The 16,084-nt window shown below is 37.0% G+C and overlaps 3 protein-coding genes across 3 annotated transcripts; 2 read left to right on the top strand and 1 right to left on the bottom strand.

The window, feature by feature from the left end:
- Positions 1-211: 211 nt before the first annotated feature.
- On the bottom strand, positions 212-4,951 carry LOC147473735 (LRR receptor kinase BAK1-like). Its single transcript, XM_086587055.1, has 11 exons — positions 4,687-4,951; positions 3,949-4,081; positions 3,725-3,796; positions 3,358-3,501; positions 3,138-3,209; positions 2,951-3,022; positions 2,760-2,869; positions 2,206-2,340; positions 1,788-2,126; positions 1,279-1,673; positions 212-605 (listed from the first exon to the last, which is right to left on the bottom strand). The coding sequence occupies exons 1-11, from the start codon at positions 4,763-4,765 to the stop codon at positions 267-269; spliced, it is 1,890 nt and encodes a 629-aa protein (XP_086443181.1). The 5' UTR covers positions 4,766-4,951; the 3' UTR covers positions 212-266.
- A 1,109-nt stretch (positions 4,952-6,060) lies between these two features.
- On the top strand, positions 6,061-10,992 carry LOC147473734 (DEAD-box ATP-dependent RNA helicase 39-like). Its single transcript, XM_086587103.1, has 8 exons — positions 6,061-6,662; positions 6,863-6,958; positions 7,055-7,243; positions 8,571-8,711; positions 9,272-9,412; positions 9,938-10,080; positions 10,211-10,344; positions 10,931-10,992. Exons 1-8 carry the CDS (start codon positions 6,105-6,107, stop codon positions 10,990-10,992), a joined length of 1,464 nt encoding a protein of 487 aa, XP_086443229.1. The 5' UTR covers positions 6,061-6,104.
- Positions 10,993-12,988: 1,996 nt separating this feature from the next.
- On the top strand, positions 12,989-15,882 carry LOC147473733 (protein SLOW GREEN 1, chloroplastic-like; the record flags this gene model as incomplete). Its single annotated transcript, XM_086587087.1, has 3 exons — positions 12,989-13,719; positions 15,262-15,408; positions 15,802-15,882. Coding segments are annotated over exons 1-3 (900 nt in total), but the record flags the coding sequence as incomplete, so codon positions are not given.
- Positions 15,883-16,084: the final 202 nt, after the last annotated feature.

Raw genomic sequence — 16,084 nt, 5'->3', positions numbered from 1 at the left:
CAAAGAATACAACTATCGTATTGAAGTGTTTTTTTTTCTTATTGAAGTTTTTAATTTACTATTCTAATTTACGTGCGTTCATTCATTTGATTTTCTCCGCCCCAATTTTCTTTCCTAACACGTGCAACGCACGTGCCCGTTTACTAGTGTGCACGTGCCCGTTTACTAGTGTGTATAAATGTGTTTCTTATGCAATTTAAGAAGTGACACGTAAATTTGAAACAATGCCAATGCTGCGTAAATTTGTTGTTTCAAGCGTGAGAGGTTTATCTTGGGCCAGATAACTCAACAGCATGGAGGTCGAAAGTGGAGTCAAAAACATATTCGTCATTCAGATTAGGAGGAAGTTGAGATTCTTGACGGTCAAGCTCCACCTTCTGCTCTTGACGGTCAAGCTCCACCTGCCATTCTTCCCACTTCTCTTCCAAGCCCTCACCTTCGAGCATTCTCACCACCTCAGACATCCTGGGCCTGCCCATTGGGGACTCTTGTGTGCAGAGCAAAGCGACTTGGATAAGCTGCTCCACTTCTGCTTCAGTATAGTTGTTTTCCAATTCAGAATGAATTAGCATGTCCAGTTTCTTCTCTTTCATAAGTCTTTTTACCTGAGGAAAAAAAAAGAATCATAATGAACACGGTGCTTGGTTCTTTTATGATGGTACATATCTGCTCAATTGATTAATTTCAATAATTTGTATAGCTGTTAGTAAGGTAGCATGAACTGATGAACAAATTTCGTATTTAATATCCCATAAATTATTAAGGGAATACCTTCTAATAAAGTAACAAAGATGTCAAAAACATATGGTAATGCATCGAACAACGTGCTAGAGGAGATGGAACATAGTCACTTAAGTTATAGAAGTAAAGACAAATGCAGCGGATTTAATGTAATGCATTCGTATAGAGTTGAAAAGGATAACATTATTGGTTTAGGATCCAAAGCAAGAGAGGTTGAGGGTATTTGTTTTACTATATTTAAAAAACATCTAAGAGCTCACCAAAAAATTCTACACCAGTATCGAAAGTGCCCCTTTCACTAAATGATTCTAAAGATGATTTTTGGAATGACATCTCAAAACTACTATTCATTAGAGTTGAACTCTATAATCTGTTATCCAGGCATGTATAAAAAGTACTAAATGTTGGTCCTGAAACTTAAAAAGTCTACGCCCGTCTAGAAGAATTTAAACAAATATCAAATAAACACATTAGTCAAGATGACGAAAATGTAATGGCTCTGTGTGTAAATTAACCTATGATAAGGAAAATGCATACCCAATCAAGTAGGAAAATATCGTCATTATTTGCAAGCCGAGCAGGATCACATGCTCTTTGTCCAGTGATAAGCTCTAATAGCATGATCCCGTACCCAAAAACATCAGTTTTCTCTGATGATTTGCCAGTGGAGAGGTACTCTGGAGCGATATAACCAATTGTGCCTTTGACAGCAGTGCTCACATGGGTATTCTTGTGGTCCATAAGCTTAGCCAAGCCAAAATCCCCAACAACTGCTTCAAAATCCCCATCCAACAAAATGTTAGAAGCTTTGACATCACGGTGAATAATTTTCGGGTCACAATGTTCGTGCAAATGAGAAAGACCCCTAGCAGATCCCAATGCTATCCTCATCCGAGTTGGCCAATCAATTGGGGGTGCAGATGATGGACGTTCTACAAGAAAGCATCACACTTACTGATAAGCAAAATGATTATGACCAAAAATCAAGTCCAATAAAGTTAAAGTGACCAAATAGAAAAGTAGAAAAGTAGCATGAGAAGTAGCACCTCTTAAACAAGATGAAACACTGCCATTTTCCATATACGGATATACAAGCAACCTTTCGGTTGCTGTCATAGAAAAGCCAAGTAGATGTAGGAGGTTCGGATGCACGGCCATACTAATCGTCTCTATTTCTGTCCGAAACTGAATTTCTCCACCCAGTGAACGCTCTTTTAGTCGTTTAACTGCGACTAAGGAACCATCTGCCAGACGTGCCTTGTACACATTCCCAAACCCACCCTTACCTAGAATGTTCTTGTCACTAAAATTATCAGTAGCAAATTGTAGTTCCCGCAAAGAAAACCTTTTGAGTTGACCTAAATGAACTTCTAGGTCCTTTTCAGCTGAAAAGAGATACAAAAAAGTTACACGATACATTTACTAGAAAACACACCTTAAGTTATTTTCAACCATTTTACTAACCTGGAACGTCAAAGTAATGCTGTTGGAGTTTCCGTTTACGCCACCATACTAACCAAATTGCAGGGGCAGCAAAAAGTAACGCAGCACCAACAGCCACTCCTCCAGCAATTGCTCCTGTCCTAGGACCACTATTTCCTGAGAAATAAACAGTCATAATCGCATTTTCTATGATTATATGAATAATCACCATCCACTCACCAGTTTCAACAAGAAACAACTTTAACTAGGTTGCATCGAAGGCAACAGTATCTAATAAGCTTGACCCTAAAAAAGCAATAACTATTGCCAGAATTTTTACACTTTTGACATTTGGAAAGCTACAGTACACAAATGAGTAGGAAAATCTAGATATGGCGCAAGTAGAATTTCCAAAACAAAGACAAAAGACAGCCATAATCAAGAAATTTCTCATGCAAAGATAGAGAAGATAAGTAAAAAAGGAACATGTACTAAAAAACATCAATAAAATATTCACTACAAACAAGATAAACAGATTATGAAGAAGTAGCAACATTCTACAACAGAACAACCATAATAAGGTGCAATAAAATTACCGCCACGAGATACTGGTGGAGGAACCAAGGGAGGAGGAGGAGAAAAGGGAATAGATCCTGGGCAAGGCTTTTGAATAACAAAGCCACATAGATTTGTGTTATTATTAAAACTGCATTTCAACAAATAGATATAAGTATAACATCTCTAATCAGAGCAAAAAGAGACCAACTACAGTATACTAGCAACAAACCTGATGGGAGTGAAAAACGAAAAAGAACCAGTATCTGGAATTGCTCCTGATAGGAGGTTGTTGGATAAATCCCTGCACGCCACTTTGCAAGATGGTAATAAGCCTACTTAAATAGCATTGCACCAACAAAAGAGTGAAAACGAGAGGATTTCACATCCGAGGAGAAGGATATCAGCTTGATACTTACAAAACATGGAGTGTCGTAATATTGGTTAGAGACACAGGAATGTTACCCGTCAGGCTGTTGTTGTTAAGCCGACTGTCCTTCCAGAACATTTAAAACAATGTCAAGTTCCAAAATCTATTGAAAAGGGTTACAGATAACTCAGGACATATGATATATAGACATGGTTTTTATTATAAGATGATTTATTTTGAATAAGAATGGGTTGAAGTAAGTAACTTACAGAAAACGCAATTTTGTTAGGTTGCCAAATGTCTTTGGAATCCGACCACTTAAATTGTTCGAGTAAAGATCCAAACTCACTAAGCTTGTCAAGTTGCCAAGCGCACTGGGAATCTGTCCACTTAAGTTATTACTATAAAGTTCCCTGCATCAATAGAAATGGTGAGTTCAATTATCTGTAATCAGTTATAACTTTTCATTTTCTTACTATTGAAAACAAAGACTGAAATATTGAAAACCAACGGAGCGTCCAAAGAGGGGAATGGTTTAGTACTATACAAGTATGCAAGGCAACAGAAGATATATTATCTTATTGACAGGGAACACATCAAACAAGTATTGCTTATAGACTAGAGAAAGGCACTCACAAATTTTGCAAAGATGTAAGCTGACCAAGCTGGGGGACCAATGTACCTGATAAATTAGAATTTCCTAAATCCCTGAAAGAAATACAAAAACAAGTAATCATTAGTTAAGCTGGTCAATCAAGTGGAAAGTTGGATTTTATATCCTAAGCATTCAACATCAGAAAATTTTCTTTTATATTCGTCTTAAACACCATATAAGTTATATGAAAAAAGAAAGAACTTACACTCTTATAACCCTGTTATCAGGGCTGCATGAAACATGAAACCAAGTGCACGGAGTGACAAGGGTAGAATTCCAACTTTGTAGCACATTATTAGGGTCCCTCAACGCGTTACGTAGGCTAGACAAAGCATCGACTATTGAGTATTCACAAGAAACAGACAAGAACGATTATCATTACATTTGACAGGGGAAAATGAGCAAACAACACTAGCAACATAGGAATAATTATTTTCTTGTTCCAGCAACTCAACTTTCATCCTATCATAATTTGAACAACTTTCAGACTAAGGGCACCAGATCTATATGCATATACTAAGGCGTAGAAGTCTTTAAAAAAAGTCGAGTCTCTTTAATTCCAATATATAGTAAGGCGAGCCCTATACGAAATGCAGGTGCCAACTAGCAAAGTCAATAAAATCTTTGGGTGATGATACCAGAGCTCTGGGGCTCAAACCCCACCAGTATCAAAGTGTTACTGATCTCATTTAAAACAGGCTTACCAATCAAAAAAAAAAAACTCTATACGAAATTCCTAGATAGAACAATTGGATTTACCAACAAAAACCAATATTAGGCCTCTGATTAACAAAATAAAGTAGCTCAAAACCCAACTTTACAGTAATCCTACTAAAAATTCCAAAAGCCATACAATATAACAGTGGCACTTTTCCTAGATTACTTCATACACACTTCTTTGATTCTTTAAAAAAAAAGTGGCTAGCTAAAGATTAGAACAAACCTTCTGTATTAGCGTAAATGGTATTTAATGGATGGAACATGAGTATTAACCAAAGAAGAAATGAAGTTATGATCTCCATTTTTTATTACTCTCTAGCTTGCTAAACCAGCTCAATAATGAAGAAATATGGTATTGTTTTTAATGTTTTTGTTTTTTTGTGGAAGAAGAAAGTTCTTAGAAAACGAGTACAAGGGTAGCACTGGTGCACTACCATATTAAGTCTCAGCTCCTGTCCCATTTTCAGTTAGTCAAAAATCTCATGCATGGATTGCTGAATGAGTCTTCTGTCTGTACTTCCCAAACACACAGTCGTTTTCTGTTAGAAATTCTGTCAAACCACTTACTTTTTAACTGTTTCACATCACTTACCCAAACTGGTTGCTCAATACTACACAAATTTAGGCCCAAGCACATAAATTAAAAGTTGACTAGTAATTTCGGTTTTAGGACAAAAACGAGCTAACATCAACAACTACCATTAATAATTTTGGTTTTGGGACATTTTTGGGCTGATGTCAGCAATTTATTTTTGTTTAATACCAATTACGATATTCTTTTCCATCTAGCAAAAAAAAATTCAAATTATAAATTTGTAAAATATTTTTGAGATCTAATTGTTTTCATTTTTGAGCTAGTTGATTTGTGTGTTGTGTGACTTGTGAACTTTTTTTTTTTTTTTTTGATTGGCAAACCTATTTTAAATGAGATCAGTAACTCTTTAATAACTCTTTGATGTTGGCGGGGTTCGATCCCCATGCCTCTTTGTATCATCACCCAAAAGCGGAACCCCATACCTCTGGTATCATCACCTAAAAGGTGGGCAAGCCTGTTTTTAAAGAGATTAGTAACTCAATTGTGTGTTTTTAAAGAGATCAGTAACTCAATTGTGTGTAGCGGGGTTCGAATCCGGACTTCTAAAGATCATCACCAAAAAGGTTTTACCAACTAAGCTATTTAGAAGACACTTTACAAATGTGTGCGTTTTTAAAGAGATCGATAACTCAATAGTGTGGGCCTACGGTATCATCACCCAAAGGTTTTACCAACTAAGTTAGAAAGCACTTACGTGAACTTGTGATTTGTGATTTAAGATATGAGAAAATATTTATCTACTTCTCCATCTAGTAAAAAATAACTCCAACTAGAGAAACTTACAATTTTTTTTTTTTTTTATATTTAGTTGTTTCCATATTTGAGTTAGTTGATTTGTGTGTTGTGATTAATGATTTAAAAGTGGATGATAATCAGGCTTTGATGGGTTCGGGTCAACTGGGCCGATTGGGCTTGTCTATAGATCCAAAATTTTCATTGGACTGGACTTTATTCGGGCTTGAAGCCCAAATCATTCATAAATTTTATTTTCCTTTAAAAAAAGAAATGATTTTTATCATCTGTCTCATTTTTTAGAGTGGGCAGCCATGGTTGGAACTGGAAGAGCACTGCTAAGCTTCTCATTTTCCTCAAATCTCTTTTCCCACACACTCTTTTCATCAACAACAAGATACCCTTTTACCAAAACACCCACCAGGGGGGTTTTTCAAAGGTTTAAGCCTCTTTGTTCCAATGCAATAGAGCTAACAACAACAACTACTACTACTACTACACTTGAACAAGACAACTATGGTTTAGAACCCATGAGGCATTCTATCCTTTTAGAGAAACTAAGAGCAAGGCATTTAAAAGACTCCTCAAAAATCCCACTTAACAAACCCCCTTCTTTTGGTTCTGTTGAGAAACAGGCCGGTGATGACAAGTTGTCGAAAAGCCGTAAAGTTGGTAATACTAAGATTTTCACAAGTTTTAGAGAGTTGGGTTTGGATGAGGAAGTAATGGGTGCTGTTGATGAGCTTGGGATATCAGTTCCAACTGAAATTCAAGGTGTTGGTATTCCTGTTGTGTTGGAAGGGAAGAGTGTTGTGTTGGGTTCTCATACTGGGTCTGGTAAGACCTTGGCTTATATGTTGCCTTTGGTTCAGGTAATCTTGTTGAGTTCATTTGTGCAATTTCAGTTTTAGTTATATATCTATTCACATGTTTAAAGTTGTGTTCTTTCTATGAATGTATAAGATGATGTTATACATTGAGACAGGAGAGTGTTTAGTCTGATGTTTCGTATCTACGATAGCTATTTAAGTACATATAGTTATTCTAAGGTAAAATTGTGTTGGTTTTGTAGCTACTGAGACAGGATGAAATGTTGCGTGGTATGCTGATGAAACCTAGAAGACCTCGAGCAGTTGTATTGTGTCCAACAAAGGGAGCTATCGAGCAGGTACTTATGCATTTTCTAGTTTAATATCGTGGTTTAATTCTATTGTTGAGAGTTGAAAGTTCAGATTTAGTAATGACCCATGGAAAACTATTGTAGGTTTTTCGCGTGTCGAAATCTATTAGTCATCATGCACGGTTCAGGTCTACCATGGTAAGTGGTGGTGGGCGGTTAAGACCTCAAGAAGATTCATTGAATGTCCCAATCGATATGGTTGTTGGGACTCCTGGAAGGGTTCTTCAACATATTGAAGAAGGGAACATTGTTTATGGTGACATCAAGTATGTGGTAAGTGTTTAGTATTTAGCTTGTGCATATTACTGTGCTTCTCAGAAGTATCTTGAAATTTTAGAGTCCATGAAGGAAGGTGCTGAACATGGTATTTGGAGATCCTTAACTATGATTTTTGTTGTTGTTTCATTGCATATTAAGGTCTATTATGTGTATAAATGTGTTTCTTATGCAATTTAGGAAGTGACACGTAAATTTGTAACATTGCCAATGCTGCGTAATGTTTGTTGGAACAGTAGTTTCAGCTCATATCTTAGAAGTATTTAGCATCATGATCTGAATAAGCACCAACAGGAAAAGAAAACAAGTCTAGGTTGGGTTTGTATTAAGAAATACAACTCCACCGAAAGCTAGAAATACTTTGACAAATAAAAAAGTACTCAATATATTTGTCTCAACAAAAACTGTAGGTTTAGACTCTTACTACAATATAGTATCAAATAGGAGTCATATTCACCATAATCATTTATTATTGCAAAGATTGGGGGTTGCAACATTTATCAATTATCATGCACCATTCAACTACATGTAAAGTGAGTATGTGCAGTTAAGTCGCTACTCGGTCGCTACTCGTTTGAAGAGCTTTAGTAGCGAGTAAATATAATCGGGTAGGGGGATTAATCGGGGATTAATCGGACGATTTTTCATAACACTATATTTCTTTACAAATAATTATTAAATATATTTAATTTTGCAATACCAACATAATGAAGCCAATTAAGAACCCAATCAATCAATAAACAATTAAAACACTCAATCAACTAAAATAAATATTATTAAAGTGTAGAACTTTACAGAATCGAGGGTTGGTCGAATCGGCGAAATGTCGAGTTCAATGTTTAACATTGAAATAGTTGAAATAGTGAACACAATTACTTGGCTAATCAGCTAATTGGGTCGGTCAAGTACTCGGGGAGTTTTTGAGCCCGATTGTGATCAGGGATTAAATTGTTAGTCGGGTCGGCTAAGCAGCGAGTAGCGAGTACTCACCGATTACTCGGCGAGTACTCAACGATTTAATAGCCCAGAAGTGAGTACTGAACTACTGAAGCACACTGAAACTTAATGCTGGGATTAAACTTGGACTTTTGATTATGATTGTGCTGGTCTCGGTGTTAGTGGCCCATGTGAATAATACAGAACACGAGAAATAGTATGAATTGTAGGGAGGATAAGCCACAAAGAACTTGATCAGGATTAACAACTTTTGTGCAAGAGTAAATGTCCATGTTTTATATTATTATTATTATTATCAGGTTCCATTTAATTTTCTTCCAGTTTTAGGTGTCTCTGTACACGTCATGATGATATTATTTTATGTTAGGTGCTGGATGAGGCAGACACTATGTTCGATCGTGGCTTTGGTCCTGATATACGCAAGTTTCTCGGCCCACTGAAAAACCGTGCTCTCAAATCCGATGACCAAGGATTTCAAACTATCTTGGTCACTGCAACAATGACTAAGGTATGGCTATATATTCTGTCATTTATTATGGACAAATTGTATGTTATGTGTTGAAGATTTTGACTGATTCACTTATGTGCATTACTTCTTTTCTTTTCTGTTGATTTACTCAATCTACTCTCTTTCACTGGTTTGAGATTTTAACTCTAGAACCTTTGACACAATTATTTGTGGTTTCCTTGGGGATTTTACAAATAAGGATGGTTGGATGATAAGTTTTTCTTAAAAAAATTCCAAGTCCCAAAGTAGAGGCATGCAAGTGATGCCTCCTTGTGCAAGGATCTCTTCACTTTTCCCAAATGTCAAAAGTCTCCCAGTTTTGCAATCTTTGCTTTGGGGGGAAGAGATGATGGAATGCAACGATTCTTCGCGATGAATTCTCTACAGTGAGGACATTACACTCAATGTTGAATCCTTTTATAGGTGTCATGAAAAAAGGATTCATAAAGTCATTATGTACCTGTCTGTGCTTATTATGCATGCCTTAGAGTTGTTTCTACTTGTAAATTGGAACATGTTTTCTTTCATTTATCCCCCTAGGTATTTTGATTTATTTGCAGGCAGTGCAAATGTTGGTTGATGAAGAATTTGAAGGCATTCTCCATCTGCGTACATCAACGTTGCACAAGAAGATTGCATCTGCTCGGCATGATTTTATAAAGCTTTCTGGTGCGGAAAACAAGCTGGAGGCATTGCTGCAGGTAGTTTCTATTCTCTGCATTACTAAAGTAAGTAAACAGTGTAAAACAGTGAAATAACTCTATAGTAAACACAACTACCAACACATGTGGTTAGCAGCACTTTAATGATGATAACTGGATACATGGTATGTTATTTTAGACAAGGCAATGGAAATGGTACTCCATAAGATCGTTTTCTATTCTTTGTTGTCTTTATGCTTTGGATTTTTTGTTATTGCCTATCAAAGTTGTGTCAAACTTATGCAAGTACACATAGTCCTGGACCGGGAAACCCAATCGGTTTTAGCAATTTTGTGTCTGCATATACACTGTAGACAGCCCATCAAAAAGATGTAGCCTGGTCTCCATCAACGAAAAATAGAAGAAAAAAAAAACTTGGTTGGTGATCCTCTGTATGTTAATAACATAGCACCACTTATATATCTTCCGAGTTAAACAGCTAGCACTTTTTTCAAGAATCAAAATACTCCTCAGTGGTACTATTCCTTACTATATATATGGCTTTTTGATCATATGCCATCACAGGTCCTTGAGCCGAGTTTGTCAAAGGGAAATCGTGTAATGGTGTTCTGCAACACCTTGAATTCTAGTCGCGCTGTAGATCATTATCTCAGTGAAAATCAAATTTCCACAGTGAATTACCACGGGGAGGTGCCAGCTGAACAAAGGTGAGTTAATTCTTTTGATTTGTTTTTGTTTAACTTTAATCTTTATATATGTTAATGAAATTTTGCGATGTGTTTCTAGTTTCCAATTCACCTCCTATGCATTGTTTCTGATTTGGATTCTTATGTGCAGAGTCGAAAACCTCAAGAAGTTTAAGAGTGAAGATGGGGATTGTCCCACGTTGGTTTGCACAGACTTGGCTGCTCGAGGGCTGGACTTGGATGTGGACCATGTCATTATGTTTGATTTTCCCTCAAACTCTGTATGTATTTTATTTTAGCCTGGTATTTCACCTCATTTATTGTTCTATTGACTCTCTTATAAGTTTTCCCATTTCCCCATCGAAGTTACTTCAGTGAAAATCTGACCTGACTGTTGCTTGATGGTATTTTAGGATTGACTACCTCCATCGCGACAGGAAGAACTGCTCGTATGGGAGCTAAAGGTATGTTGCTTTACTTTTGTTTGATTTTATTATGAGGGGGGACTAATCATAGTACAAAATGCTTGGCATAAAGCCTAATACTGCAGTATTTTCCACTTTAAACGCACGATAGACTCTATTATTTATACAGTAGCCCAGCCTCATCTACTGTCAAAGTTTGAATAGTTTTTTCCGCCAATATATTGACAGGAACAGAATTTTTTCTACAGAATTACTAGTTATTGCATACAACAACTGAAATAATACTAGAATTTAATTCATATCAAATTCAATTGTAAGTTCTACATGTGTCAGAGAAATGGAAAGATCACTTGTTGGCTACCAAACTAAGTTTATGCTTTGTCAACACGCATTGTTTTATCAAAATTTTATTTGTCTGCAGCCATTTCCTACATGATTATCTATAGTTGCTCAGTTCACTTCTAGCTTTGAGTTTGAATATGTGCTTTGGTGCTATGTGGATCCATAGAGCCATAAGCAGTTTTATACACACTTCTGCTTTCATGTAGCCACCTAAAAGTACTTTTACTTTAGATGATCGCAGAAAAGTCTTATACATGAAAACACACATAGTTGAAATATCTGTCAAACCTACAAAATTTCTTATCTTTGCAGGCTAATGTATGTTCCAGTTAACTAAACTGATTTATTGTAACAGGTAAAGTAACAAGTCTGGGCGAAGAAGGACACCAGTCTGGCAGCCCGAATTGAAGAAGCGATCCGAAGAATGAGAGCTTAGAATCTCACGGTAGATAACTTCAGAATGGCCAGCGACAAGGCTCGAGTAAGTTTGAAGGGTAAGAGCAGTACTGTAAGAGCCTCAAATCAGAAAAGTAAGAGTGAATTGGCAAAACCCCTCTAGAGGCCGTGGGAAAGTAGTAGCTGTTGATACATCGGCGGGAGAGCTGTTGATACGCCACGGCAGAGAACTGTTGATACATCACGGCGGAGAACTGTTGAACCCAAAGCCGGAAAAAGATCTGCACCACCAACCAAAACTGGAAGACCAGCAATTAAAGTCTCAAAACTGTCCAAGCCATCCTCGGCTAGTGTCTCAAAGAAAACTACACTAGGTGGGAAGAAACCTGCAGAGAGAAGGAAGTCTAACGTTGCGAAACCAGTCTCAAAGCTCAATGTTGTAGGGTTCAGGGGGCGGACTTCTTCCTTGGTCAAATCATAGAGGCTCAACTGTTGTTGTGTATGATTTTTGAATTCTTTTGCATGCATCTATATGTAAATCAAGTTTTTCTCCGCAATGTGATATTTTGTTTCTTGAGTTTATTTACTGCCAATCATTCCTATGTTGTGTGATTGTGTCTAGTAGAAACCGACCCATACTCACATTTCTAAAACGTACCAACTTTCTACAATGATTTTGCCCGTGGTTTTCAAAGAAGCCAAATGACTGCATGCATGGAACAATTCATCTTTGCCAGAGAGTCATAATAAAGTATGAATTCAGTATGCTTTATTTTGTGGTCTGGACTCCGGACGCAAGTGGCTATATCATAATTTTGTAGTTCTTAGTATTTTTCTTGGCGTGCTTGGTATATAATTCAAAATTTTGCCACGAAAATGATACGCGAAAAAGACATGCCCCGAGCTACATTGGTTAAAGCAGAAGTACCGCGCATGTGACTAGGAATGTCCATCTTGCCCGAAACCGAACAAAATACCCGCACCGAACCCTGTTCGAATCCAACAAAACCCGAACCTAAACCAAAACCGAAATACATAGGATAATGTAGGGTTTGGTCACACTCTCTAAACCCGGACAAACTCGAGCCCGACCCGATAATTTAGCCTTGAACCAGTTAAAAAGGCTAAAAAACTCGAAACCGAACCCAGACCGAAATCGAACCCCAAATCCGATTTCAATTGCATACTACTAATCTCATATAAAAGAATGAGTTAGATAAATATTTGGATTATGATCTCATTCATGTTTACAATGATGAGTTATTTAATATATTGGATTATGAAAAAAATTATGTCGGGGTTTCAAATTTTTTCAGTAATTGCACGTGATCATATGTCTATTGTTCATTCCGAAATCCATCTATTTTTAAATCATATCAAATAATTATGTCCGAGTATAGGTGATAATTACTTCCAAATTCATTAGAAGTTTTATTTTGTTTGAAGGTTATACCAGGCTTTATCCTACCCAAACCCGAGCCCGAGCCCGATGGGTATTCACATTTCTCAACAAAATACCCGACTCCGAACCCAACCTGCTGAAAACCAGTCCAGGTTCGGATAACTCGATACCCGTTCAAAACCCGAAAAGTCGGGTTCAGGCCACGTCGGCTACCCGTTTGGACATCCCTTGTGACCATCTTGGTTTTGGACTTTAATTTGGGCACCACCCGAATATTCGAAACAACGTTTTATCCAATTTGGATCCGAAATGGATCTGGGTCAAAAAGCCTAAAACAGTAAAACCCTGACAGACAGACAGACAGACAGACAGACATGATTGCAAAAGTTTCCAGTTTCAACAGTTTCAGACTTCATCTCATTCATGAGTTGGACTTGTTGTTCATCATCACTCTCAATCTTCTCTACAATGCAATCACAAAATATCAAATCTTTTCAAAAGAATGATTCTTTATTCTTCAAAGAACCCAAGACACACTTCCAAAAACCACTTCATTCTCTCCTTAAACCCCAGCAGATAACATACTCATTTCAAATGGGTAAACTTCCTACTGTTTCACACTTTCTTCCAACACAACTCACCCCAAAATCACTCAAAACTCACCTACACAACAACATTCTCAAAGTTACAGTACATAAAGTAGCAATTTTGCTTGTTGGTGGGCTTTTTCTCATGGGGAGTTATGGTTGCAAACCAGTTTTGGCACAAGGTGATAAGCCCAGTGTTGTTGAAACTATGGAGGAAGATAAAGTTACCCAGAGTGAAGATAGTGATGATGAGATGTATTTGAAGATTTTGGAGAAGAACCCAAGAGATGTTGAGACATTGAAGGTGGTTTTGTCCAGGAAGATGATGAAAGGGAAGAGAAAAGAAGCTGTGGAGTATGTGGAGAGGTTGATAGAAATCGAACCGAATGAAGTGGAGTGGAGGCTTTTGCAAGCTCTTTCTTATGAGATGTTGGGAAATTTGAACAAGGCTAAGAGACTGTTTAAGGATATCTTGGAGGAGAGACCACTCTTACTTAGAGCTTTACATGTATGATTTCTTGAAACTCCTTAACATTATTTCTTGTTTTCAGTGTTGCAATTTATAGTCATTTTTTATATTGTGTTGTCTTAGTTTGTATTGCTTGCATTTTGGAATTTGCAGAACTCATATGTGAGCTTTTATTGTAATGGATTATATTGGATATGCTTAAAATATCCTAATAATTACATTGTTTACACCAAGGGTGAACTACTCATTTGGTTGTTCATCTATATGACTAATTGAATAGTCATAGTGGATCAAGTGTTGTCAGGTTATTTACCGTTCAGAAAAGTTTGTTTTCCTCAGTCTTAAAACATTTATTACATATATGGATCATATTGATTTTATCATAAAATTGAATCTCGTATAATCTTCATATATGAGTTAATAGATCTCGTATAATCTTCAAAAGTGGAGGCTTCTGCAAGCTCTTCCATAGTATTATCATAAAAAACTGAAAACTAAAAAATAAAATGATATTCTGATTCTTCTCTATTTTCTATAACTTCTCTATTTTTAGAAACGAAGCAATGTATGTTATAGTCAGTAAAACAGTAGCTGTATAGGTCAGTTCTCCTTTGCAATTATCGCTTCAGTCTTGCAACTTAAGACAGTCAGTCTATCATAAGCCAACTGATGAGTGATGATACAGAAAATTAGGAACTTACAAAATTCTGTTAGAACCAGTTGACAGGACTTGTTGAAATGTTGATGCTATACTAATCACTAAATCGACCACCGGCAAGGTTCAGTAGTTTAACAGTGTGCTTACGTCTTTTACTGAGTAGAGCTACGTCCCACTATTTCGGGGATCAGGGTTAGTCAAATTGTTACTCCTTGTCCATCTGTGGTTAAATCAGTGCAGTGGATAACCTAATTATCCTCAATACTGGTTAATTTGTTTTGTTTTGTTTTTTGATAAACACTGATTCTATGTCAATGCAAACTATATTCTGAGTATACTGTTGTAGCTCTATTGTTTCAACCTCCTATCTCCCTCTTTTCTCTAGGTCTCGCCCCCCTCTATCCCGAAAAATCCTCCTCTATTCTCTCTCCCCTGTTCTCTTTATACACCCTTGTCTTCCATCTTAGTCGTCCACCTGTCCCTCCATCCCTCACTCTCTCTTCTTCCACGTGTAGGGTTTCTACCGCATACCTACGGGTCCGCGGACTGATCTTATACTCGCAAGTTCCCTGCATATCTTGCATCGGCGTCATCATACTGTTGATCCTCTACACCCCGGCTTCCACTACCACAGCTTGCATCGGGCCAATCTTACCCCTGATCCTCTATACCCCAGACCCTACCACCACATATACTTTCTGAGATCCTTGCAAAGACTGAACTAATCAGCAAGAAACTAGACAAATATGGATTTTGTTTAAGTGTTTTCTTAGTTCATTGTGTTGTATAGATTGCTTGCTGATATCGAGCAATTGTTCTTTGTGGTGTCTGGTTATAGGGTGCTTGTGTTTTATTCTTATATAATTCTGCTTTGGTTGGCTATTCATTTGGAAACAAAGCACTAAGAATCTCCTCCTTTACAGGGTTTGGCAATGGCCATGCATAAAAATCGTGAAGGTCCAGCTGTTTTTGAGATGCTAAATAAGGCTTTGGAATTTGCTCAACGTGAAAAAAGAGTCACCGAGGAGCGTAACATAAGGATTTTAGTCGCACAGATGCATGTCGCAAAGGTGAAGCCTTATTCTTTGTAATGAATAAATTTGAAGCATTTCATTAATGGGCGGAAGATTGGAGGCATAGAACTCAGACAAGCATAATGTTCTTATCCGTCCAACAACACTGGCTTTTATTCAATGGTTAAACTTGTTTGGTTTCTTGTTTATGTTCATTTACCTGAAAGCATCAGAGTTGTTGGTTCTGAGACCTTTGAGAATGGCCCATGCCTTTAACTAGTCTTAAACTCTGTATAGAATATAGATGGTTTTGAGGGGTGGCATTGAACACATGTTATATAAGACAACATATATATTATGCTGCATGAGAATAAAATGTGTTGTTTAATTACTACCTGGTATTTTGTGAAGTGTTTTAGTTTAATTATATATATGTGTATGTCATTGTAGGGTGACTTGGAGCAGGGTTTGAAGAAATTCCAAGATCTGGTTGATGAGAACCCTCGTGATTTTCGGCCATATCTTTGTCAGGTAAGGATGCTTCTGGAACAAAGTGGAGATAATTTAAGCTCACTTCTTTTGCATTGATAATATTCTTAAGATTATTTAGTCTGGTAGATCATGTTTGACTCCATTGTCACTACTTACATTCTGAAGGTTGATTAGTAAAATTCTCCTTCCTGAACATGACTTAACTCTTATAGATCGCGAATTGATGTGTCAGCTGACAAGT

Source organism: Coptis chinensis, unplaced genomic scaffold (genome assembly GCF_015680905.1).
Source record: "Coptis chinensis isolate HL-2020 unplaced genomic scaffold, ASM1568090v1 utg1828_pilon_pilon, whole genome shotgun sequence".
Taxonomy (NCBI): domain Eukaryota; kingdom Viridiplantae; phylum Streptophyta; class Magnoliopsida; order Ranunculales; family Ranunculaceae; genus Coptis; species Coptis chinensis.
This window is presented reverse-complemented; position numbering and strand designations above follow the sequence as displayed.